Source organism: Dreissena polymorpha, chromosome 6, assembly GCF_020536995.1.
Source record: "Dreissena polymorpha isolate Duluth1 chromosome 6, UMN_Dpol_1.0, whole genome shotgun sequence".
NCBI classification, from domain to species: Eukaryota; Metazoa; Mollusca; class Bivalvia; order Myida; family Dreissenidae; genus Dreissena; species Dreissena polymorpha.
Genome location: NC_068360.1, coordinates 43083620 through 43110919, shown reverse-complemented (window position 1 = coordinate 43110919; position 27300 = coordinate 43083620). Strand labels below are relative to the sequence as shown.

The 27300-nt window shown below is 35.2% G+C and overlaps 1 protein-coding gene and 1 long non-coding RNA gene across 10 annotated transcripts in view; one reads left to right on the top strand and one right to left on the bottom strand.

Moving 5' to 3' along the window:
• Window positions 1–13811, bottom strand: part of LOC127836335 (uncharacterized) — a 30461-nt gene extending 16650 nt beyond the window's left edge. For 7 of the 9 annotated variants that reach the window (XM_052362926.1, XM_052362919.1, XM_052362923.1 and 4 more), the window contains exons 1-6: window positions 13695–13811; window positions 12418–12603; window positions 5261–5479; window positions 4460–4612; window positions 2414–2697; window positions 1097–1245 (exon numbers count right to left, since the gene is read on the bottom strand). In XM_052362926.1, coding sequence (XP_052218886.1) covers window positions 1097–1245; window positions 2414–2697; window positions 4460–4612; window positions 5261–5467 — 793 coding nt within the window. In that variant the 5' untranslated portion in view covers window positions 5468–5479; window positions 12418–12603; window positions 13695–13811. Of the gene's footprint in view, window positions 1–1096; window positions 1246–2413; window positions 2698–3679; window positions 3806–4459; window positions 4613–5260; window positions 5480–9071; window positions 9149–12417; window positions 12604–13694 lie in introns of those variants that run through there. The other 2 variants (XM_052362925.1, XM_052362928.1) reach the window with 2 other exon arrangements.
• A 1840-nt stretch (window positions 13812–15651) lies between these two features.
• Window positions 15652–18633, top strand: LOC127836342 (uncharacterized). The gene is made up of 2 exons (XR_008028719.1): window positions 15652–16355; window positions 17509–18633. It is a non-coding gene; the product is annotated as an uncharacterized LOC127836342 (long non-coding RNA).
• The last annotated feature ends 8667 nt before the right edge of the window (window positions 18634–27300 follow it).

Sequence of the window (27300 nt, the reverse complement as noted above, 5' to 3'; positions counted from 1 at the left end):
AAAATATATAATGGAATTACTAAATCATGTGTCCAAACAACCATTATAATTTTTCTGTATAATCTTTATTAATATTAATAATGACTATGAATTTCACAATTAAAAATGCGTGTTTTTTTTTTTAACACATTCTTTTTCGGATGTCATCTCTTTTTCGATCATAGAAACTTTAACATGAAACAAAATTCAGCGAACTTTACCGAAAAATTGCTGGGATAACCAACACCAGTAGAAGCAATTACATGAATGTCAGGGATTGCAGGAGTGTGTATACTAGTAGGATAACAGTACACTACCCAAGGTAGGTATATCAAAAGGTGCACACAAGGAACATCCCACTCAATCCTGCAACAGCATCAATGGAAAAAACTAAGGACAAGGTGAAGGAAGTGTGGATGGATAAGTACATATGGAACTGTCCCTTTCCCACCTAAGGAGCAGTACCAAACAAACACAGTTGGTCCACCAACACCCATCACCATAATCTGTGTTTTCCATGCCCTCCCATCCCATTATGCCTATTCATGTGTCCTTCATTACGATGACCCCCCTCATCCTTACACCTGTGTCACCCAATACCTTCCCTGATGTCCCCCCCCCCCATCCATATCCCTGTTTTCTCCGTGTGCATATATACTTCTGTGTTCCCGATCCAAACTCTAGTGTCCCCTATGCATCTATACCCGTGTCTTTACCATCCCTACCCTAGAGTTCCTCTATGCATTGCTTTGCTTTGTTCCCCATCGCTACCTCAGTGTCCGCTTTCCTAACCGTAATCCCTACCCCTGTGCTACCCATTTCTGCTCTGAATAGGGCCTCCCCCTTCCCTACCCCTGTGTCCTGCAATCCTTCCATTGTAGCCCACTTTCTTACCCTTGTGTCCCCTTTTCACCCCGACCCCTGTACCACTAATACATGATCCCTACCCTTGTGCCCCCATCTCTATCTCCCTTCAAGCATCTTTACATCTTTGTTCTTATCCTTCACCACATTGCTCTACATATGTGTCCACTATCCACTTCCTCTATGCACCCATACCCCTGTGCCTCCAACTTCCCCTAGGCACCCATACCCCTGTGCCACACATTCCCCTCACCTGCTGTCTTGAGCGCCTCCTCCTCCTCCAGTTTCTTCTTGGCCTCTTCTGCCCTCATCAGTGCCTCTCTCTCGGCCTGCTCCACACAGAGCTTAATGATCTCCATTGCCCCCTCACACTCAAGGTCATTACCATCAATGTACAGCTCTCTGGCGTTAGTAAAACATCCAGTTACCATGTACATAAATAATTATATGAGTTGCATTCTGGGAAAATGGGGCTTAATGCATGTGCATAGTATCGTCCCAGATGAGCTTGAGCAGAGACCACACTCTTCACTTTCATGGAATTGTTCGTATAAAGAAAGTATCTTCTTAACAAAATTCGTGTTTAGGCAGAAAGTGTTGTACCTGATTAGCCTGTGCAGACGCTTAGGCTTATCTGGGACGACACTTTCAGCACATGAATTAATTCTGTTTACCCAGAGCATGGCTCATATAGAAAATGTATGGTTGGTGACTTTTGATATCATCTGATGTAAGATGAGTTTGATAGGGAAAGGTGAGGTTAGTCAATGTAATTGTGCACTTAAACATCATGATTAGCCATACATCTAACATTTAAGGCAAAATTATTGATGAGTTTCATTCTACCTCATGTAAACCATCAAACACTTCAGTTTTAAGTGATAATTGATTTTGATTAAATTACTATCTGTCAAGTTTGAGATAATTTTTGTTGTTTTGTAATGTGTCTTTAGAAAAAAATTAAAACATAACAAAATATCCAATCCTGAAACTATCTTTTTGGAACTAAATCTTGCAATTTACACTTTAAAAACATGGAAAATATGGATAACTTTATGAATAATAAACTGACCACTTACAATTGACAATCAAAGACCATCTATATTACAGTTTGCAATGACAATTTGAAATTTATATACAAATAAATTTTCAGACCATTAATGGCAAGAGAACACCAACTGTTTACAAATATCATTAGTTTAATCAAAAATGAATACTAGTACGAAGAAAATAATAAGATTAATATACATTTAGTATAATAAAGGAGTGTGGACCTTTGAAAATTGCAAACAAAGAGTTATGTAGCCAAAGCAGCATTTACTTAACCTAAGTCAAAATGGCTGCGTGCAAGCAACCAGCATCAAACCAGAACAGCCTGTAAGGTAAACGCAGCCTTTTCAGGTATTATGCTGTTTGCTGCTCACAGTATCTTAGGTGGGTAAATGAAGCCTTTAAAACTTGAATCTACAAAGAAAGGTCTTTTATTAAATTTGATATTGTAAGGGACTACAAACACATCAAAGTGTGTATCTGATTGTTAAAGAGTAAAAAACAAGGTTTCCATGGTTACCTAACCGCTGTAGTCGATATCATTTTCCCCAGGACAGTGCCACTAGCCACCCCCAATCCACAATAGCACAGGCTGACCGACAGCATGGTCGTGTTCCCTTCAAGCCCTATTGCAAGATTCCTACAACCTTCGTCGCTGAATTCGTTATAGTCAAGGTTGATTGTTGTCAGGTTAAGGGCGAACTTGAAGGACCTAGAGAGGCGCTCAACAGCGTATGGTTCTATGAGACAGTCCATGACTTCCAGCATTCTGATCGGGTAGATGGGTTTCTCTAGCAACAAAGCCTGGAATCATCAACAATGATTTTATTGAATAAGTTAATATTTAACCCTTTCCCACCCAAAAGCAAAGTGAAAATGGCTATTTGCAAACAGCATAAAACCAGAACAGCCTACGAGTAACTCGCAGTATGTTCAGGTTTTATGCTGTTTGCTGCTTATCAGTATCTAAGGATTGGAAATGAAGCCTTTTAAAGTTTAAACTAGGTAGAAAGGTATTTTGTTAATTGTAACGTTCTAGGCGACTAAAAATGCGTCAAAATACGTTTCTAAGTGGTAAAGGGTTAAATAAAGGGAAGTAAAAAATGTTTGATACAAAAATCAGTACAGTGATACGAATAAAATCACATAAAGTCAGCCTTCTTTAAAAATTTGTTTCTTTAAAATTACATAAAACTTTGCATTTTTATTTTGATGGCTTCTTTAAATTAAATATTGGAAGATCACTTATGCTATTTTTACTTGTACTAATACACACTTTTGTTAAAATTCATCAGTGTAGCAAATTTGTATAAAAATGGGAAAAACACAGCATAAAACTTATCTGAAAATCACAATAGCTTTTACCTTGTCTTAAAAGAAACAATTTATGAGATTCTTTTTATACTTAATGGAAGAAAAACAGATTACTAGAGCAGTCAAATAGCAAATCTGACTGCAAATAGGCCACCATATTACATTTCTGCAATCAGTGGATCATGTGACTTAAATATTGACCACCCTCATTAAATGGATAGCTTTTATATAATATTAAATCTATAAAGTAGTGCTGATTGTATACAATATGTCTTTAAAAGGATGTGAAGATGAAACAAACTTAAATAGCTTTGTTTTCATTGGACATTGGGTACTTCCAGAGGTACATGTCCCTGATTAATTCATAGGATGTGAACGTAGTACATACTCAATTAGCTGTGTATTCATAGGACATAGGGTATTTCCAGAGGTACATGTCCCTGATGAACTTGTATGTGAACATAATACATACTAGAGTAGCAGTGTTTTCATAGGACATTGGGTATTTCCAGAGGTACATGTCCCTGATGAACTTGTATGTGAACATAATACATACTAGAGTAGCTGTGTTTTCATAGGACATTGGGTATTTCCAGAGGTACATGTCCCTGATGAATGTGTATGTGAACATAATACATACTAGAGTAGCAGTGTTTTCATAGGACATTGGGTATTTCCAGAAGTACATGTCCCTGATAAACGTGTATGTGAACATAATACATACTAGAGTAGCAGTGTTTTCATAGGATATTGGGTATTTCCAGAGGTACATGTCCCTGATGAATGTGTATGTGAACATAATACATACTAGAGTAGCAGTGTTTTCATAGGACATTGGGTATTTCCAGAAGTACATGTCCCTGATAAACGTGTATGTGAACATAATACATACTAGAGTAGCAGTGTTTTCATAGGATATTGGGTACATGTATTTCCAGAGGTACATGTCCCTGATAAATGTGTATGTTAACATAATACATGTACATACTAGAGTAGCAGTGTTTTCATAGGACATTGGGTATTTCCAGAGGTACATGTCCCTGATGAATGTGTATGTTAACATAATACATGTACATACTAGAGTAGCTGTGTTTTCATAGGATATTGGGTATTTCCAGAGGTACATGTCCCTGATGAATGTGTATGTGAACATAATACATACTAGAGTTGCAGTGTTTTCATAAGACAGTGGGTATTTCCAGAGGTACATGTCCCTGATGAACGTGTATGTGAACATTTTACATGTACATACTAGAGTAGCAGTGTTTTCATAAGACAGTGGGTATTTCCAGAGGTACATGTCCCTGATGAACGTGTAACGCTCCTGTCTCAGCGCAGCCAGGAATGGTTCTATCAACACTGGGATGTCCCCCTCCTTCTCCACAGCAACTGGCTCAAAGATGAACTGAAAACAGGGGCTTAGTGGATAATTGCTTTTATTTAGCTCAGCCCCACTCTGGGAAAACAGGGCTTAATGCATTAGCCCAAAGTGTTGTCCCAGATAAGCATGTGAAGTATTCACAGACTAATCATGGACGACACTTTCCGCCTAAACTGTTTATTTTGCTTAGAAGAGACTTGCTCTAAAAGAACAATATCATAAGAGCCGAAGTGTCAGCCCAGATTAACCTGAACAGGCTTTTTGTGACATCACTAAACACAAATGCTTTAAGCCCTATTTTCCCAGAGCGAGGAATCAGTTAGATTTCTCAGTTAGTCTTTTAAAAGCAGTGGGGGGGGGGGGGGGGGGGTTAAGTGTCAATTTACAGTTGGAATAAGGCTAAAACATTATTCTCAAAGAAAAAATATATTGCTAGTTTGTTTATAAATAAACCCAAATTCTTAATTGCTTTTCAATTTCACAGATAACTGTCCATGAGCTATAATCATATTCTTTTGATTTTAAGGACAGTTCATGTGTTCTTTTCACTTTAAAACAAATAATCATGACTGATATGTTGAAATAAGAAATCAAATTACCAGTTTCATCAATAGTATCAACAAGAATAATGAATGAATAAGAACTTAAAATCGCAAATTACCAAAACCCAACCTGAGAAAGAATTCCTTGATTTTCCAGACATCCCTTTAAAGCTGCCACTATTCTTGGGCAGACACGTGATTCTGTCAAGTGACAATTCCTTTCATAACATTTCAATAATCTCTGAATTATGTCCCCAGCATTTGCTGGTGCCTTCGCTTTCTTCTTCCCTCCTTTCTTTTTCCCCTTTTTACCACCTTTTTTCCCTTTCTTTGGCATATTTAAATGAAGCTGAAAAATTACATATATATATATTGCTATAATTCAAACTTGGCTGATTGATGAAAATGTATATAATATTATGGCATGCAAATTATCAAAGGAAACTATTTATTTACATAAATATAGTTTGTATCTACATGCTGTCATCCATAATTATAGACACACTTAATTTAAAACATCAAGAATATTGATAACACACAAACAAGACTATTTAAAAGGTTTGATATGAAAGGGAAATACAGCACATGTAAACCGTACAACCTGATTACCTATACAAAAGGATTACATGTATATGTAGTATTCTGTTCACAGTTTGGTATGTTCAATACAGCAGTCAGTTATTAATGTTATTACTTTCAACGATTAAATATGAAGTTTTAGGATTTTTTCTACAATTTCAAACATTTTACTTCTAACATGAATTAGGCCAAAAAAGTGTTGTGTTTCCCCTAATATCTCCAAACAAAGGATTATTGGCTTAACAACGCTTTTATTTCCCAATATACTAATGATATCTAATGACACATAGGTATCTTCCAAGTCACTAAAAAATGAATGATAACTCATTAGTTAATTAAGCATCATCAAATTCAGTAAAATGGATTGAAACTCAACCTGAAGCACAAACAGGAAAATTAAAGGCCTCAACTGGTGGTGAAACAGAACAATCATTTGTAGAATCCCATTTTTATGTGATTTTGCTCATTCAAAAATAACTGGCATTTGGTAAGTCTCTTTATTGCAAAAGATCATTTTGTGAGAAGTTATATGTGTCTGTCAGTGTCACTTACTCCTGTAATTAACTTGAAACTGTCTTGTGAAAATATTCAATTCCATTTTTTTCTAATGTATACATCTACGGATTTGCTAAATTATTTTTTACTTTAACAGATCTAATTTTTTTTTTAGTATTGTTTGAACTATGATTTGTAACTGGGTGTTTGTTAAAAAAATTCTTACAGTAACAATTTCTATAAGCTGTTCATTCAAGTAAATATAAATATTCAATGCTGATGAGAATTAAAGGCATAAAAATCACACTTGTCTATTTGACCCCTTTCAGAAAATGTATTGGTCTTCAGAAGTGACTATACAATTTCAGCTTATAGTGTTTTTTTTTGTAAAGAAATGTTCATTTTTTATTAAACTTTGTATTAGAAGTAAAAATTTGTTATAATTTTTAGTATAGCATTTTGAGAAATTAAATGCTGCCTCAACTGTTTGTATATGCATCAAAATAAGTCACATGAGGATATAAAGTTTTTCCAATTAAATTATTGCAAATAAAGCAAATCAATGTTCATGTACTTTACTTATAAACCTTTATTATTCTTAAAAATATATGCTGTTGTTAAAGGTTTTTTTTAAGACACTTATTTTGGTGCCAAAACCTTATGTTTTAAAGTGGTCCTAATGCGTATTCTTCACATTACATCATAACAGTTTTGTTTGTTGTTTGACATAATTTAGATATTAACAGGCTTAAAATTGGAAAACATTTTGGTTGGTTGAATTTTGGATTTCTGTTTCAATAATTAAAATAATTCATTGATAATGACTATTGCAATGCTGTATATTATTCCAAATATTAATAAAAACATTATTGTATTAATAAAAATATAATTGTTTAGTTATTTTTATGTAAAGCAAAGTACCCTAATTTTGACAGGTTAAGGTTAAAATGTGTATACCAATTTGCATGATCGGTATCCTCCTTACTTCGACATAACATTAATGTACCTTATTGCATCTCGCGCTTTTTAAGTGTAGACTGTCAGGTAAGGATGTTTTATACGTATCGTATTTACTTAAAACGTTTACGAAGTATGAGATCGTTATTTCGATATGGTGCCCCTTAATTCGACACCCCTAGTTTAATTTTTTTTAAACATGTGAAGGAAACGAATATTCTTTCAATGGAACAGATAATTACCATAACCTTTAAAAATTGTAATTAATGTATTCGGCTTGTTAAGTCTTCGAGTTATAATTTAATAAGAGCACCTCTTGCACAAAGAGGCGTACGGTAGTATATTACACCCGATAATTGTTGCCATACGCCGATAACAAAACCCCATGATGTACACCGTACTTCCTAAAAATTGGTCATGCGCCGAAAATTACAAACCGTGACGTAAGCTGTCGATTTAAATGCTTCAATCAATACTGCTTTCTGCAGACTCAATGTGTTTTGCACACATCTCAATCAGTCTTAACTCTGCCTCCTTTTCAATACAATTGGCGCAGACTCACAGTAGACACCTGTGTATTGATGAATTGTAGCAGACGACAATCTTAACACGTTCGCTGTTCATGGTTAGGTGGACAGCGCTTAATTGGAGTAAATGTTTGTTTATTGTCACGATGTTTTGATAACAATAACGTGTCAATGTCTGCAAAGAAGTTGAGACCCCGTCTTGCACCCTGTTTGGCTACAAGTTGTGAATTGTTGTAACAGTTAGCAGGCCTGCACCATTGTTTCAATTATGAACATTGCGACCCGTTTGTAACATGTCAAAATATTTTAATTGGCGAACACAGATATGAATTTGACAAAAATATTGAACCTGTACCATTTATCATTCGTGTTCAGAATGTCATAATGTGCGCTTGCAGATTTTGGCATTCCACTTTCAACGAAACGGAAATTAGAAATTGATGAAAATAAATGAATTCAAACAAATCAGAAAAACAAAACAAAAACAAAGCAATCGAAACACAGAAGTCGCGTGTTTTTAGACAACTTGGTTAAACCAGTTTGACTGGTTGGAGTTTAACAAATAAAGAACAAACACGTTTTGCAAAATCTGCTGTGCAACAGGGTTGCAAAATTTACCAAGGATGGAGCTGGTATTAGTTGCAATAATCCAACTCCCAGCTATTGACCCCCCGTGTCGCTGTACATATGTACTCATAAAATCTCAGAGCATTCAATTAGTACTAGAGCTGGTATGTACATGTTATATTTAATTACCCAGTAATGATGTTGATCTATATATATTATGAAAAGATTACATAAGGCAATGCATAATAGTTATTTAGTTATATTTATTATTATTCACTATGTCGAATTTACGGTCCAAACGATTTTTGGAAAAAAATGTCAAAGCATGTCGAAACAATGGACATGTCAAAATTTAGGTACTTTGCTCTATTATTATTTTCATAAATTATGAAGGGGTTGTTGTATGTATACCAGTATGATTTTCATATTTTCAATTTCAACAGATATGATTGCATGATTAGACCATGATTCATCATACTGAAAATAAATAAAAAATGAAAAATCAAATTTGTGTGTGGTGTATTACAAACTATCATGTCTATGTGAACGATTGTAAAAACTTTTTTTATTACATTTTAGGACAAGCATTTGCTGAACAGGTTTGCCAAGACCGGCAAGTTCGGGTCAAACAATGCAAGATGGGATTATTATTCATAAATCATGCCATTCGATTTCTGGACATATCAGCTTCAGGTTTGTATTGTTTTAAAAGCCTAATATAAAGCACAATTATTAACGACATTGTATTAAATAAATATGAATAATAAGAACTAAGAAACCGTGTATGCTTTTTTTAATATTCCTTAAGAGAATCACCTGATTCAACGAAAGAAAATGTTGACAGAATTTTGTTTATTTTGTTGTTAACCGGCCATTGTTACCTCTAAATGAAGAGTTTTTTATCTAAAGACCGAAAGAAAATTATTGAAGAAAAAGTGGACAGAAGCAAGGGTTACGCGTAGTTCTTCTTGAATGCTCTGAGCTTTTATAAGTACATACGTACAGTCCAGGAGGGTCAATAGCTGGGGGTCGGACTATTGCAACTAGGGTTACGCGAAACAAAAAATATCTTTAAAACAGATACTCGGCGTAAATTCTGATGTTAAATATGATGTTCGAACATTAACAGTTCTAAATAAAATGGAAAACAAAGGTTTAATTGTTTTTGTTCAGTTCTTAGTCGCTAATCCACCGCATGAAATCTTCGTTATGTAGTACGTGTATTGAATATTCAATCATACACTTTTTATTTCGCGTTTAACGCTATACGGTTAAATATCATATCATAGTACATATTCGTATATATGCTTGTATTTGTATATTATATAACACATACGAAATGAAGATCACATCACATACACGTATATTCAAACTGCACACGTCTGTACTAAGATATAAATTATATATCAGGTCACATCGTATATTCAAACTGCACACGTCTGTACTAAGATATAAACGATATATCAGGTCACATCGTATGCATCTTAACATATAATATTATGTACATGTATTTAACATTAGTTTTTTTTCTTTACGATTGAATTATGCGGAATAATAGAATATCATCAAGATTCAGTTTCTTTCAACATTTATATTCCTTTGCGTTTTGTTAATGAAATATATAATCTCGAGCATTTTTGGTAAATAATTTAAAGGGGCCTTTTCACAGATTTTGGCATGTTTTGAAGTTTGTCATTAAATGCTTTATATTGATAAATGTCAACATTAAATTTTAAAAGCTCCAGTAAAAAATCAAAAATTAAATTAAAAAGGAAAAACAATTAGCCCGCAGCAGTGCTCGAACTGGAATCCTGAAGTAAAAACACATTAGCCAACTGAGCTATCCTGTCAAGCATACGTAAAATGCGTATTTTATACTTTATATAAGCAATCTTCGTAGTTACACAAATTTAAACGACAGCAACAGAATTCTCCAAAATATTCATTCGTTTTGCGTTGCAACGCTTTATAATTTTTAGGTTTTTAAATCGTCAAAAGATGCATATAATGGCTATATTAGACCATGGCAAATGTTCAGTAATACTGTTTTCTCACAAATATCATAACTAAACCGAAAATTTGCGAATTTGAAACAATTTTTTTCAATTTTGTCAATTTACCAAACCGTGAAAAGATCCCTTTAAGTCAGACTGTGTTATTAAAACAAAACGGTCGATTGGCGGAAGCAAATTCTTCCTCTCTGTGACGACTTCCAGAAAAGCAGAAAAGCTGCACCCCCCCCACCTCGAAATGCCGCAAAATGCAATGTTTAAGCAAACCATATCAAATATAGTGTTTAAGTTGTTATTTGTGTTTATAAAATTGCTTTTCCTAAGTCTATAAGCGTTGGGAACAAAATAGTAAACGTCCATGATTACATGATATGAAAAGTTCGCATAACGCAATATAAAAATAATTGTTAGATGTAAGAACAGCGGCGCGCACAAAAACATTTGATGTGAAGGGGCGAGTCTGCATGTACCCGCTCAATATTTCTATATGAGATATGATACCTGCACGCTCAATATTCGGATAGCCTCGTGCAAAACGGAATAGTGCATCCCTATAGTTATATAGTGGGGACAGTGGTCTAGTGGTATTATGCTGGTCTAGGGATCGGAAGGTCCCTGGTTTGAATCCCTCCCAGGGCACTGGATTTTTCTGAGCAAAAAATAAACCCACTCTTGCTCCTCTCCACCCAGGTGTATAAATGGGTACCTGTGAGGGAAATGAGCCAATGTGCCGTGGCTGCCTGGTGCGCCATATGTAAACGGACGACGTAGATCCCAGTGATCGGGGGGTTAATGTCAAAGTCGGCTGAAGATGTATATCGAAGCAGACTATAAACCACACCTTTAACCTTTATATTTTAATCAGTAATCAACAGCATTTTTATGTATTCAGGTGTACAGTCGGGAGAGCTTGATAAATAGTAATATACTTTATTGAGTACTTGTAATAATCTTAATTCGCGATTGTTTTCACTTAAATTATTTCTTAAATATCTTTGATTCTGCACAGGATTTAATATGAAACAGCGATCTATTAACGCAATTTTCTATTGATCTTTGTTTTTAAAGAAAACTCGCGTATGATATATTCGACACGATTTGCTATTTGCTCCAATCTTTGCATACAATAAATTTCGTAGACAATATGCAGCATTAAACGCGGGTCAGAGAGTTCCAATGTATGTATTGGTTAAAAATAAGTACAACGCTAGGAGTTGACTCAAACGTTTTTTTGAATCAGACCTTTTGTGTGGAATTATTATACATGATTTGAAAACAGCAACAACTTTAACTTTTATTATATATGCGGATATAACTCAACGAAAACGGATGATTGAAAATTGTAAGTGTTTTTTGACTTGCAAGGTATGTGTGAAAAAAAAATTGCAATAAACTTTGAAACACATAGAACGTACATCGCACATTTTTTGCAAATCACTGTTTACTGAGACAAATTTCGTATGAGATTTTAATTCAATTATATAAAAGTCTTGAATGTTTGGTTGAAATATCTCTCGATTGCCTGCAATTGTCTTCAGTTCAAAAGCTCATCACTATGCTTAAAATTTGTTTGTTTCCAATTACCGGACCGACCCTTAATTTTGTTGCACCGACCCTAAATTTGTATCTAGTATTTCAGGTTGAGATATCGATCATTTTTATATATTCACTTAACAACTTTTATGTTCATGATTATTGTTGTTACATTGGATTATATTTACTAAATTAACTTTGAGATATCTACAATTAACTTAAGAAAAAGGTTCAAACGATTTTTGACGATTTTTTTTAAAAGTTCCTAAATGTCTTGGCATGTACATGTACTTGTTACATTAGAAGTCTTCAAAAAACTTTGCCGTACTAATATTCTTGTTAAACTGCGCTTCATGATATGTAAGTTGAAGATCCAGTGATTTAATAGGGATGCCATATTTCCCCAATAAAACATATTAAGTGTTTATTCATATCTATATTCATCCTGATGGTTTTAAACGAAAGTAAACTTTAAGTATCACTTGTTTATGCGAAGAATACCGCCTGATTTATTGTAAGTACGTTTATATTACAGTCCACTAAACGTTGTATGAACGCATTCTTCTAATATGGACGTCATGACGACGCAGATAGACTTAACGCACTGAATCACATACATGTATATTGTGGAGGCTGTCCGGCTATCACAGTGGTTGGTACACGTGCTTGTTACCTTAGCGACCCAGGTTCAACCCACGTCCCCGGCAGAATGTAAGATTTGTTGGTGGTTACCATACCGGACAGGTTGGCTTTCCTCCGGATACTCCGGCTTCCCCACACAACACAAGACTCACATAAAAAATCTGTAAGTAACAACTAAATACATGAAAATTGAAAATTAATTTCAAAATTCGTTCAAATTTGTTCACATATTTTCGTAGTTAAAAAAATATCATTACATATGTTAACTTACATTTATATATTGTTTTGAATCTTCTTAATTTGCTTTAATAGCTCGAAAAAATCAATTAAAATATATAAAAAATTCGGGATTCGAACCCGCGACCTCTTGAAGCAATTGCTGCTCCTTAATCTTATGCTTATGCAAAGGCTTATGCGTCACACATGCTTAATATTTATTAAAACATAAACATTTTGACCCTTTACCACTTATTTACGTATTTTCACGTTTGTAGTCCCTTAGAAAGTTATATTTAAGTTAAGACTTTTCTTACTAGATTCAAGTTTTAAAGGCTTCATTTCCTAACCTTAGATACTGGTGAGCAGCAAACAGCATAAAACCTGAACACACTGCGAAATACTCGCAGGCTGTTCTGGTTTTATGCAGTTTGCACATTGCTATTTAAACTTTGCTTTTTAGAGGGAAAGGGATAACAATACTCAGCACATTTTCCAAATTCTCGAGGAAATGCGAATATTGGGTACCGGTTTCTGTTAACCCATTTATCCTAGTGGACTCTCCCATCCTTCTAAATTGGATCAATTTATTTCCAAAATTAGAGATGTCTTGTATATTTATTTGTATATTTAGAATATTCCTTACAGAAATTCCTTTAAGCAAACAGCGAAGACCATGATGAAACGCCGCATCATGCGGCGTCTCATCTGGGTCTACGCTGTTTGCCAAGGCCTCTTTTTTTCTAGACGCTAGGCATATATGGGTTAATGCACCAATTTATTTACATTATTTTAGTCAGGAGTGTTATTTCGCTTGTTTCAACATATTGTGTCTATATTATTTTTTGCATCTTTGACAATTATTGTGAACATCGTCATTGAATCAAAGTGTGTTCAAGTTTCTGTAAAACTAAACGAATACTCAAAACAATCAGGCGATATCCTTATTGTTTTAAGTGGATGTTCTTAAAGCAAAATACGCACATGGTATACATTTTTACTCTTAAGTGGTACATGTAAAAGGTAAACAACATACCTTACGTACGTTAAGCAAAATAACGTAAATTCATGCCTTTTTACATCATGGTAAACTTCTTAAAGGTAAACAATACGCATCACGTCTTTACACGATAAGAGACCCTAAACAAGTTAGTCATAGTTTAACATGTAAACATATCATGTATACCGTACAGAGATGAAATGTAGCAGTTATGTATGTGCGTCAGAGTAGAGCAATCACGTCTTGTTTATCTCAAGTGTGTTTTACGACTCAACTTTTATGACGTCCCTCAGAACAGAGTTTTTCGTACGTGAGGCACTGGGATGTATCCAAGAATCCATACACAATTGCAGATGCCACATTTGATCGAATGTCGTCTATTTTTTCTGAAATCTTTTTTTTTTAATTTGGTTTTATGCTGTGGCGGAGCCTATAATAGTGCATGAAAATATCAACAATTTTCACGTCAAATGCTTTCTTAACCCAGTTATGCTTAGTGGACTCTTCGATCCTTCTAAATTGGATCAATTTATTTCCAAAATGAGGGATATCTAGTATATTGATTTCTATATTTAGAATAATTTCTTACAGAAATTCCTTTAACTTGTTTAAGCAAACAGCGCAGACCCAGACCCGCATGATGCGGCGTCTCATCAGGGTCTACGCTGTTTGCCAAGGCCTTTTTTCTAGACGCTAGGCATAAATGTGTTAAACTTCCGTGTAGCGAGAATATTAAACTGTATAGTAGTTTGCGGTATTTTTTATAGTTTCGAAATGTAGCAAAAAACTGTGTTTTTTTCGCGTGTCCAGTGCCGAATTAAGAAATGTGGAGCCCATAAGAAGTGGCAATTGTGGGGCCCACGCCCGAGATCCTACTAGAATGCCACTGCTTTTAAGGGGGTGGGGGTGGGGTCATCCGAGTGAAAGAGCACTGATTTGAATTGTACTCCAGTCTAATTAGGAAATGAAGTCACAACCAAAACGATACGCTTCTGCAAATAATAAATGATAGTCACTTAGTAAGACAATGTTAAAACTTTAAATCGGAACATTGATATAAAATATTTGGCTTTATCAAGTGATTAGATAGTTGTAAGTATGTATTTTAAAAAATCCATTCATCAATTCGTCATGGTCTTATGGGCCCCTAAAAGTCGCGGGGCCCATAGGCAGTTGCCTTCTCTGCGTCATGGGAATCCGGGCCTGAGCGTGTCTGATGCAGTAGTGGTGTCACCTATTATCAATTTGTATATGCATAATGTTCTTCATGCATATGGCTTATGAATGAGTTTGTGTATTCATTAAAGGGATACAATGCACTAACATTAGTATTAAAGACCAAAACATTGGCGGAATTACCACATTTCATGCATCCTGATTAATTGTATAATCTTATCCCCGATTTCCGTATTTTCGTTGTATTAAAGATTAAGCGATTTAAATTCGCTAATATTTAAGACACCAATACAATCATTAATACCAAAGAAGCATACGATTCGTCAACCCACCAGATGTTAGCGCATGTTAGCGCATTCATGTACACCAATCAATCTCTTAACAATTATTGTCTTTTTGTCTTCACCACAAAGGCGCAAGTGTGAAATATCAAATAAATAACTACTTAACAGATTGCATAAAAAGTAGAATAGGGTAAATTGTTGAAATGATAAACAGATATCGACTGAGACAAACATTGCGTGTTTATTATTGGAGTTGCCATGATGATTAGGACAAATTGGCATATAAATATATGTATAAACAAGGACATGCGTTATTAGCCCGGATAATCAAGCAAGTTGGGAACTATAACATTTTGAAATCGGTCATATCTTTTATACACGAGTACATTAAGACCACCAATACTGTACCGACGGGCTAGATTTAAATCATTTCTTGAATGGCTTAAGCGCTTCTTAAGTGTAATTTACTAAAACAAACACCGTGAACTTAATTAACCAAGGATAAAGCGGAAAAAGCAAACCGGACGAACGCGTTAAATTACGTAGTGGTTTGAATATTACGGACTATTTATATGCGGACATTTAAATATATTGTATTACAAATACCATATACGGGCAAGTTAGAAGACACCGTTTTGTGATGAGTCATATGGAACCAAGAATTAAAAGGAATACGGAAGCTAATTCTACTTGGGAGCGTTAAAGTAATCTTTATATTTAATTGACGAGCAGAAATTGATTTATACAGAACCTTCAGCGATTTATTGGACGATACGATGTTTATTTTCTGTGAAATAATCTGACTTATAAAATCAAGAAGCTGTTATTTTAAAACGTGCATACATCACAAATAATCAGTTTTAAAATAGCATTACATTACAGAAAACAATTCATACATCATTTCATTTGTGTTAATAGACGAAGCTGTTCACAGAATATGACTGAAAGACAAGCACACAAAAATAATTTTAAAAAAAACAACAACGAAGCGAGAAGGGGACTCGAAATTCAAAGTAAACCTGAAAACAAGTCAATGTTACACCACGACCTCCCAAGAACGGGTCTCTCGGCGTCCATCATGGAGTCGCGACTGCTGACGGAGTACCGGAACCACTACAGCTACCTTTTGTGGCGGCGCACTGAGCTGGAGCGGTACATGGAGCGGACGCTGCGGGACATCATTGAAACGTTCAGGGCCGCCGGGGTCAAAGCGGTCATTGACTGGATTTTGTGAACGGTAGATGTGATTATAATTGAAATTCGGATGTCTTGATTATTTTGGGGGTTATATTGCACAATATATAACATTCCGTCGTAAGTCTATCGATTCCTCTAGGATCTTATAGAGAGAGAGAGATTTTCGCTCTATAGCGCGAGCGCGCGAAAGAGCGAGAGCAGAGATCGAGCAGAGAGGTATCGGCGCTCGCGAGGCGCTCTCTCTCTATCTCGCGGCTCGCTCGCTCTCCGCGTCTCTCTCTCTCTCTCTCTCTCTCTCTCTCCTCTGCCTCTTCTCTCTCTCTCCTCTTCTCTCTTCTCTCTCTCTCTCTCTCTCGCTTCTCTCTCTCTTCTCTTTCTCTTCTCTCTCTCTATCTCTTCTCTATATATATAGTATATATATATATATTATATATATATATATATATATATTATATATATATATATAAGGGGATCTATCTGGGTACAGTATTCCCTATACTAAACAGGTAGCGTATAATCGGAACCCTATAAATTGTACCGGTGTTCATAGGCGGGGGATTCAAATTGTCTGAAAAAACGTATTAACCGTCCTGAAAATGTTTCCATAACCTTATACTAACCCATTCATGCCTAGTGGACTCTCCCATCCTTCTAAATTGGATCAATTTATTTCCAAAATTAGGGATGTCTAGCATATTTATTTCTGTATTTAGAATATTTCTTACATAAATTCCTTTAAGCAAACAGCGCAGACACTGATGAGACACCGCATCATGCGGCGTCTCATCTTGGTCTACGCTGTTTTGCAATGCCTTTTTTTTCTAGACGCTCGGCATAAATGGGTTAAAGGAGCAAAATTAGTAGAATATTTATGACAAAATCATATGCTAAGAAACAACATTCGATTTAATATCATATACTTACTATGAGATACAGGGTAACAAATGTATTTTTATGCATACATTTTGGATTCTCTTATTTATTCTTTACTTTTTAAGCGGGGGGGGGGGGTAATGTTTTATGTTTGTGATCGCGATTTAGATACTCCGTTTGTTGACACATCATGTTTAAATAATGTAACAAGAGCTTGCAACATAAAATGATGGTATTGCGTCATACATATCCATATACGAATTTTTACATAGCTCAAGACCAAACCCACACTTCTATTTTCAGTGTTATTTATATTTCAGCCCAAATCATGATAGTTGTTGCATGCGACTGCGAACAGGCACAACAGAGGCGTCATTGAGACATCACCGAAGACTCCCGAGCAAGATCCAATGACGTGTGTGGTGTAAAATTACGGACGATTTAGGGCCCGTATGCATCAACCTAACAAAGACGTTTGAATAAAGAAACTTTTGAAACTGTTCTAATTCAGAGACCACTGTAAGTCTGAAGCATTGATAGTTTCCACCCACTCAAGTGGCATCATTTATTATCTGATGCGTTTTAATGTGACTCTTTCGGTATAGCACCGAAACTTCATTATGAATTCGTAACCTACCGGTTTGAATTTGAAACGACTCGGTATGAATTCGAAACTACCGGTATGAATTCGAAACTACCGTTATGAATTCGAAACTGCCGTTATGAAGAGCAAACGAATGGTCATTTGCGCCAGAAGAGTCTGGAATCTTAATGCTCTACAAACTCTGAAGCCACACCTACTTGATATAGAGAGACAGTGTCCTTGGGTCTACTGTGAGCACAGCGGAGCTAAACACGAATCTCGAACTGTTTTTTTTGGTTATCTCACAGTTCTTGTAAGTGTTTGTTTTTGACAAATGTCCTCAGTATTGGCATAATTCTTAACTAATATTTATCACAAAAACATGTAAATAAAAATGGCTTCGTGATGACACGGACCCGGACTCTAGGGTCTAATGCTATCAGGCTGAACAGCTGTATGTACAATTTTATGGTGATAGTTGTTTTATTTACATTATGAAGTTGAAATGTCTATAAATGTATTCAATAATTTGTTTTTTTTTGTAAATACTAACAGGATATTTATTTATTTGTATTTATTTTATGGCAAATGTGTTATTTCTTCATATTTGCAGAGAGCAATGCAACCTAATAATGCAATGCCCCATGTGTTACGTTTGTGACGTTTTAAGATTTGAAATTTTACATAAAATTGTGGATATGTTAAATAACAAAGCATGTTGCTGGAAAATGTTGTTAATTTTTTTTAATTCAATGACCGATTGGTAATGTCACTATGAATGTCTGTGTATATTTATTATATATTTATTGTTTAATATTTGTTATTGCATTTGCTTTTAAAAAATGAATGGATACAAAAATTCGCTGAACTTTATATTGTTATAATTCGGAGTAGCCTTAAAGTGTTTTAAGCCAATAGTTACTATAAATTACATTGTCTCAATGTAATCTTAGTTATATTTAATTTGTATATCGTGCCATAATATTCAGACAGTCACAGAACGACGTCATTGCGTTTATTGTCATGGTTGAAAAAGCCACTTATCTGTAGCTCCGTTTTGAATAGGCAACACGACTCAAATATAAACGAAAATACACAACGAAATTATTCAGCGTTTTTAAGAACTTCGTTTTAGAAAATTGTCACTCTTCCTTTGATCATATGGTATCGAGACGGTTCAAACTGACTGTCCATATTGAACGGAAAAAAAAGACAACACAATTTAAAATAATTATGTATTTAAATCTAGACAATTATATTCTTATTTTTTCTTGATTCGGACGCTTTACGAACATCAATAGTGTTTTTGGAGATTAGGATGCCACATTAAAATCAAAATTGACAATTAGAACATGGGACTGACACCAATATTGGCCAAGGATAATTGAACACGTGATTGACCTGCCAGCAGATTGTTTTTAAACGTTTATGTTGGCAGCTACCCAAATGTAATTGTGTTGATTGGCCTTGGGGTGGCTTTAATGAATAGAACGGAATTCGTTTTTGTAGCAGAATTGTAAAACATTAAGCCGCAGGTTTATACCCAAATATATTTAGAATGGAATGTCAAATTTCAATTTCAGTGCAAGCGATCCTACAAAAACACAGCACATGTACCACCATATCAGATTATCTGGGTTATGCACATTGCTCGTATTCTGTAACATCTTACAATTTTCTATGCGCGTCTTATAATATTTTAAAAAGTGGATTTACGGTAAATTGAATAAGAGTTAAAAAAAACAATATCATCATCGACATCATCAGCACAAAAATAAACTACGCTCCTTTTTGGCAAATAAACAACTCTTTGTTGCTCTTAAACCTCACAGCCTTACGTCCTCGCGGCTGTTGAACCACAAGGCCTTAAGTCCTCGCGGCTGTAAAACCTCAAAGCCTTACGTCATCGAGGCTGTTAAACCTCAAACCTTTACGTCATCGCGGCTCTTAAACATCAAAGCTTTACGTCCTAGCGGCTCTTAACCCTCAAAGCCTTACGTCATCGCGGCTCTTAAACCTCAAAGTCGTACATCCTCGCGGCTCTTAAACTTCAAAGCCTTACGTCCTCGCGACACTTAAAATAAAAGCATTACGTGATCGCGACTCTAAAACATAAAAGCATTACGTCATCGCGGCTGTTGAACGTCAAAGCCTTACATCTTTGCGGCACTTAAACATCAGAGCCTTACGTCCTCGCGGCTCTTCAACTGAAAAGCCTTGCGTCATCGCGGCTGTAAACGTCAAAGCATAACGTCATCGCGGCCCTTAAACCTCAAAGCCTTACGTCCTCGCGGCAGTTAAGCATCAAAGCCATACGCCCTCGCGACTCTTAAACCTCAAAGCCTTACATCCTCTCGGCTCTTAAACCTCAAAGCCTTACGTTATCGCGGATCTTAAACCTCAAAGACTTAACTCCTCGCGGCTGTTAAACCTCTTAGCCTTACGTCCTCGCGGCTATAAAACATCTAAGCCTTACGTCCTCGCAGCTGTTAAACCTCAAAGCCTAACGTCCTCGAGGCTGTTAAACCTCAAAGCCTCACGTCATCGTGGCTAATAAACATCAAAGCCTTACGTTTTCGCGGCTCTTAAAGCTCAAAGCCTTATAATAAAACAAGATATTACTTACCGGTAGTATCAATTGATGATGTTAAATTAAAATGCATTTCTTTATTTTTAAAAAAAATCGATTTCTTGAAAGCAATGCGATTTCTTAATATAAAATTATAGGAACAACTTATGTTATAAAAAATGTTTCATGGATAGCAAACAATCGATTTTCGGATAAATTTAATTTCCGGATATTTTTTTTCCTTGTAAATATGCATATAATGGTAGCAAAATAGTTTTTTTTATATCAAAAACATTTTAAAAAGCAAATTAAATTCATATTCGAATCGGACGAACACGTTACGTTGTTGTTGGAATAGTACGGATTTTTCTATAATTAAATGGTATTTTGTATAACAAATAACAGATAAGAAAAAGTAACCATTTCGTGACGCGACATTTGACAAAGGAAACCGAAAGTATCGCGGAAACAAATTTTAATTTCCGCGTGATCTTATTATTATATCGATGAATAAAAATGGCTTACATTCAGTGGTTCATTGGCGTTTCAAAGTCACTATCAGGCGAAAGTTTGCGACAGTTGATACTGAAACCAAAACAGATCGTGACAGGCGAGAAGATGTCAGAAAGAAGACTTTTCAAAAACAGCTACAGAAGTTCGATTGTCTTAGTTCAGAGATGAATGTTTCCCAGGCAATTGTCAAACCCGACTGTACAAAACCAAAAGTTTTGAAGTCGTCCGGTATGAAGAATGCCTTGGTGAAGACAGTACATGAGGCCATTAGCAACACCAATGAAAAAAAAAACATTTTGGAAGAACACAATCTAATTTTCCTTTCGAAAAGAAGCATTCCAAAACCAGTAATGGAGACTGCATCACATGCAACAATTGAATTTGCTGGAGTGAAATTTAAGATGAAAAAAATCAGTGTTCAATAGTATAATATGCTACATAATATAACAATCATTAAAGTCTGTATTGTTCATGCGTCCGTCTCCAAATCATATAAAACGTAGTTATGCGAAATGGTAATTATTAAATAAGCGACCAGGATAGCAAAGAGTCCACGAACATACAGTGAATTCGGAATAATGGCCGGATTACCGCAGTTCCGGATATTCAATACGCATATGCAAGAAACAAATGATTCCTCATTTGGAGAAATAGATACATAAATAATATAAAAAGTTAAACCGAGTCTTGGTATTAGGCATAGGAAAAGAAAGAAGACAATATTGTGTTCACTACGCTGGTGATGAGGTTCGTGATATTGATGCGAAATAAGGACTTGAAGACAGTGACGTTATGAATGACGAACAGGCTGAGCTTCATCCCCTTCTTCTTGGTATTCAGCATCAGGTCACCTAAGGCCGATATTCCATCAAGGACGTCCGAGGTGGTCTGGTGGTCGAAACGTGGTCCATAGTGAGTGTACACCGATATCATCAATGATGCCGATATTGGCTTTGAAACACTGTAGGTCTCAATGTCGGTGTCGATTTTGTCGGTGGCGGTGTCGAGGAAGGATTTGCTCAGAACTGGTAGATCACTTCTCTGTTGTATCAATTGCGGCACGGCCGCTACGTTAAAAGAAACATTTGAACGTAAGCTGACGTCAACGAGGAAGTGAAAATCATGGACATTTTAGATGACCGTTTTCGAGTTGAATTCAGTAACATTGTAATCTTCATTTTCGTTGGATGGTTAGCGTTTAATTCGGCATTACCGGTATATTATATTTTCTGTCAAATCACTAAGTTCACCTGTAGTATTCGCCTTTTTGTCTTTTCTCGTTTAAGTTAAAAACGATCGCCAACAAAAAACGGAGTTCATCATGACTGTCTTATTGTATTTGGCGGCTGAACTTCCATCGGTTGTTTTTGTTAAGTCTGTACTTTTTAATGGCGATGTGGTCTTCTTCTGTATTGGGGCCCGTAATACTCGAACGAAACTCCCCACCGGTCTTATGATGGCCTTTATCCGGAATAACCCGGGTTGCTGTTGCTTGAAACAATTCGATCCGAGCCGGGCAACATCGATCTAACGGCTAACATACTCGTATATTAAATCAATTCACTTAAATAAATGCGAATTTAACAATGAAATCTCAGAACTTGAGCTCGCCTCAACAATGACATGAAAATGAGTCGCGTTCTGAAAAATCTGGGCGTAATGCATGTGCGTAAAGTGTCGTCCCTGATTAGCCTTTGCAGTCTGCACAGGCACATCTGGGACGACACTTTCCGCCTGAACTAGATTTTCGTGTAGAAGAGACCTCCTTTAAACGAAAACTACCATAAAAGCGGAAAGTTTCGTCCCTGCGGACTGCACAGGCTAATCTGTGACGACACTTTACGCACATGTAGTAAGCCCAATTTTCTCAGAACGCGACTCAAATAGTCTTCATTTGGAATGAACTTCGTTTTCGACTCGTCGGATTCTTTCATATCTCAGCCACCCCCCCCCCCCTATCCTCCCCTGGCATTAAATGGTTTTATAGCATTTTGCACCAATGTCTCTTTGCCGAGTCCGTTTAACACTACCTGCAAACTTGTGCTAACCTCAAAAAGGACTTGAAAATAGTTGACATATTTGATAAAAGTCATTTTTAAGTCCTTGAATTCTTTCATTTCATACGTCAGTGTTGTTTATTATGTTCTCCGCCGTGGGATGATTTGCGTGTTTTGGCATATTACATAAATTCTTCTAAGCCGAGTCCGTTAAATGCAACATCTGAACTTGAGCGCACTTTAACTTGGACGTGAAAACCGTCACTGTACTGGGTAAATTTCGTTTTCGAGTCGTCCAATTATTGTATAACTCAGTCTTATTTCTCTCTACCCGCCACATTATGGTAAGCGTGTTTCGGCTAACGTAATCAATTCTTTTCCGAGTCAATTGAACGCAACCCCTGAACTTGAGCCTACTTCAACTGCGACGTGATAGTAGTAGAATATTTGTCGGAACGGCTGCTTGTCGAATTCTTTAATATGTGAACCTATTTTTTTCCTTTTTGGCATATTTCATCAACTCCTGTTTGCCGAATCCTTTGAACGCAACATCTGAACTTGAGATGACCTCTACTTGGACGTGAAAACTGTCGCTATTTTTTATGCACTTCGTTTTCGAGTCGTCGAATGCGTTTATATCTCAGTCTTATTGTTCTTTGAACGCCAATATATGTTTACAGTGGTTTGGCGTATTTTATCAAGTCCTATGTGCTCAGTCTGTTTTACTTAACCGCCGAACTTTAGCAGATCACAAGAAGGACTGAAAATAGTCGACATTTTAGATGTAGTCGTTTAATTGCTTTGAGATATCAGCCTTATTTTTCAACCTCACGAACGGAATGGTTAGTGTGTATCGGCATATCTGATCGATTCCTGTTTTGCCTTGTCCGTTAAACGAATTATCTGGGGGAAAAAAGATGAATTCAACAATTGCGTGAAAATCGTGGACATTTTAGATCAACTTCGTGTTATAGTCTTCGAATTCGGAAACTTAGAAGTCTTTTTTTGTCTTTCTCCGGCACGGAATGGTTAGCGTGTTTCGGCATATTTCACATTCCTCTTTTCCGAGTCAATTTAACATAACCTCTGAAATTTAGCTGACCTAATCTAGGACGTGAAATCGTCGCCATTTTTGATGAACTTCGTTTTCGAGTCATCGAATTTTTTATAGCTCAGTCTCATTTTTCTTTTTCGCCAAATGTATGCCGTGTTACGGCACATTTAATAAATTCCACATTGCCGAGTCTGTTGAACGAGACCTCTAAACATGAGTTGACCTCAACTAGGACCGAATGTGAAACTGTCGTCATTGTGAATGAACTTCGTTTCCGAGTCGTTGATTTTTTTATATGTGATTCTTATTTTTCTTTCTTTGCCACAGAATGGTTAGCATGTTACGGCATACATCATCAATTGCCCGTTGCAGAGTTCGTTGAACGCAGCCCTTGACCTGTATATGATACAAAAGTATTGGATATGTTTTTCGGGTCGTCGATTTCTTTCTTATCTCAGTCATAATTTCTTTATCCGCAACGGAATAGTTAGCGTGTTTCGGCATATCTGATTAAATCCCCTTTTCGCCGAATACGTTAAACGTATTCTCGGAATTTTAGCTGACATCGACTTGAACGGGATGTGAAAATTGTCAACTTTTCATATAAACGTCGTTTTTTAGTCATCGAATTCGGTAAGTAAGTCATTTGAACTCAACCTCTGAACTTTGTAATACCTCAACAAGACGTCAACACTTTCACAATTTAAGAAAAACTTCGTTTCGAATCGTCGAATGATTCTATTTCTCAGTCTTATTTTCCGTTTTCCTCAAAGAAATGGTTAGCGTCTTTCTGCTTATTTCTATCAATTCCTCTTTGCCGAGTCCGTTGAACTTAAAATCAGAACTTGAGCTGACCTCCACAATAGTCAAAATCTATAACGACCGTCATTTTTGAGGCGTCGAATTCTTTGCAGTCATTTTGGAATGGTTAGCGTGTTTGGCATATTTCATCAGTTCCTCTTTGCAGAGTCCATGAACGCAAATTCTGAACTTAAGCTTACCTCTAAAAGAAACTGAAAAAGTAGACATTGCGGATGAACGTGGTTTTCGAGTCTTTCAATTCTATCGCAGTCTTATTTTTCTTTCCCCGTCACGGGCCTGTTAGCGTATTTCGGCATATTTCATCAATTTCTCTTTGCCGAGTCCGTTTGCACGAAACCTCTGAACTTGAGCAGGCCTTGGACGTGAAACCCGTCGCATTTTTTGATGAACTTCTTTTTTTAATATTCGAATTCTTTTATATATTGATCATTTTTAATTATCCGGCACGCATGGTTAGCCTGTTTGGCATATTTAATCAAGTCCTCTTTTCCGGATCCGTTGAAAGAAACCTCTGAATTTGAGCAGTCATCAAAAAGGAGCTGTAAATAGTCGTCATTTACATATACTGTGTATAATAATATATAATTGAATATGGGAAAGGGTTACTTTGCACTAAGAATATCATTTAAACGCATAATTACAAAATCGACAATGATAATAATAATAATAATACATGTAATAATAGTAATAATAACTATAATAAAAATAATAATTATGATAATAATAATGATACATGTAATAATAATAATAATAATATTAATAATAATCATAATAATAATGTTTTTATTTTCTGAAGGAAACTCTATAAGACAAAACATTTTAACAAAGATGTATATGTATTGACACAATGATAGTCGTGTTTTTTATTGTTCCCTTCAAACAAGATCATGAATCAATAACTGAACATGTATATATAAGAGAACATATCCATCAGAACAACAATATAAGATTAACACATTAACAAAACCTAATCTACACTTTTTACATCATGGTGGATTAAGATAACATTAACAAAAATAGTAAACACAAACAATACGTATTTATGTATCCATTATTAAAATGTTTAAATCTTCAACTTATTTATTCGGTTTATAAAGTACCACCAAAAATCCATATAAGAAAATCTATTTTAAATACACATTTTACATAAGATGTTGAGCAAATCAAACGATTAAAACAAACGATTATTATTTAACACTTTAAACATAATTATAATCTATGTAGAGTACCAATGTTTCTTAGTTTTACAATATATACTGCATGTAAATATTTATATATTACAAAAAATGACGTTAATTTCAGAAAATTCATCAGAAATAAAAAGACATATGAAGAAAATACGAAAATGGCGTTATTACTTAGATCGGGACATTCAGAAATATACCAAGCACTTTTAGATATATGTATTCTGGTATATGGTATAAACACTTTCTGCAAAGAAGCAAAACTTAAGATCTTTAAAATAAAGTATCGCTATCATTTTTATATTTAAAGTTTGTTGAAAAGGTATGCATAAATGTTCTTTGAATAACACATCAGGGTTTAGATAAATCTTTATTTTGTTAGCTTTAAAAATTGCGGAGGATTTTTTTTTTAATAATCTTAACCTACATAGTATGCTACAAATGTTTTAATTTTAATTTTAACATGACATCCTATTTTGAAAAAAAGAACTTGTACATATAAACACTGTCTTTTTTATATAACCATAAACATTTGATCTAATGAGGTTGTTTCAATACTCTGTTATGTCTATTTTACGTCTCAGAATATTTAGGCAGATTTTTTCCCAAATAATTACCTGTTTAGGTCAATTATTGGAATGTATTGTTGTTGCACACTTAATGAATTGGTACACATTGTTATTGTAATGTACATAATCTCGTTGCTTTTATTATAGTATACGAAATAAAGCATCCTTATTATTTTGTTGGTTAACAATTAATCTGCTTATACTACTTATGTATGTTTTATATATATGCTTTACAACGTATATATATATGTATTGAAAAGAAGAAAGCTACTCGGTGATTTTCGCATGTGTAAATACTGGTTTAAAATTATTTACAATGAAAATATCATAATGCAAACTGTTTACAAACAAGCTATAAATGATTGTAATAAAGGTTATACAAATTGGGTCTCAAATGTCAAGAACATGTTAAATAATTTTGGATTTGGTTATGTATTTGAAAATCCAAACGTTGTTAACGTTAATAGTTTTATTAGCGAGTTCAAATGTAGACTTGTTGATAATTTTAAACAGGAGTGGTATGGTAAAATGAATAACAGTTCTGTATTAGATATGTATAAAGTCTTTAAAACCTCATTTGAATATGAAGAATATTTGGACTTACTTCCTAGACGTTTGCGCCTATTTTTTTGTTAGATTAAGAGTGTCTGCACACCCGTTGCGAATTCAAACCGGCAGATACGCTCAGAATAACATACCACGAAACGTTATTGTTTATGTTGTAATGAATCTGATTTAGAAGATGAATACCATTTTATATGTATATGCCGCTGCTTCGCTGATTTAAGAAAAAGATATATAAGCCGTATATTTTATATCAA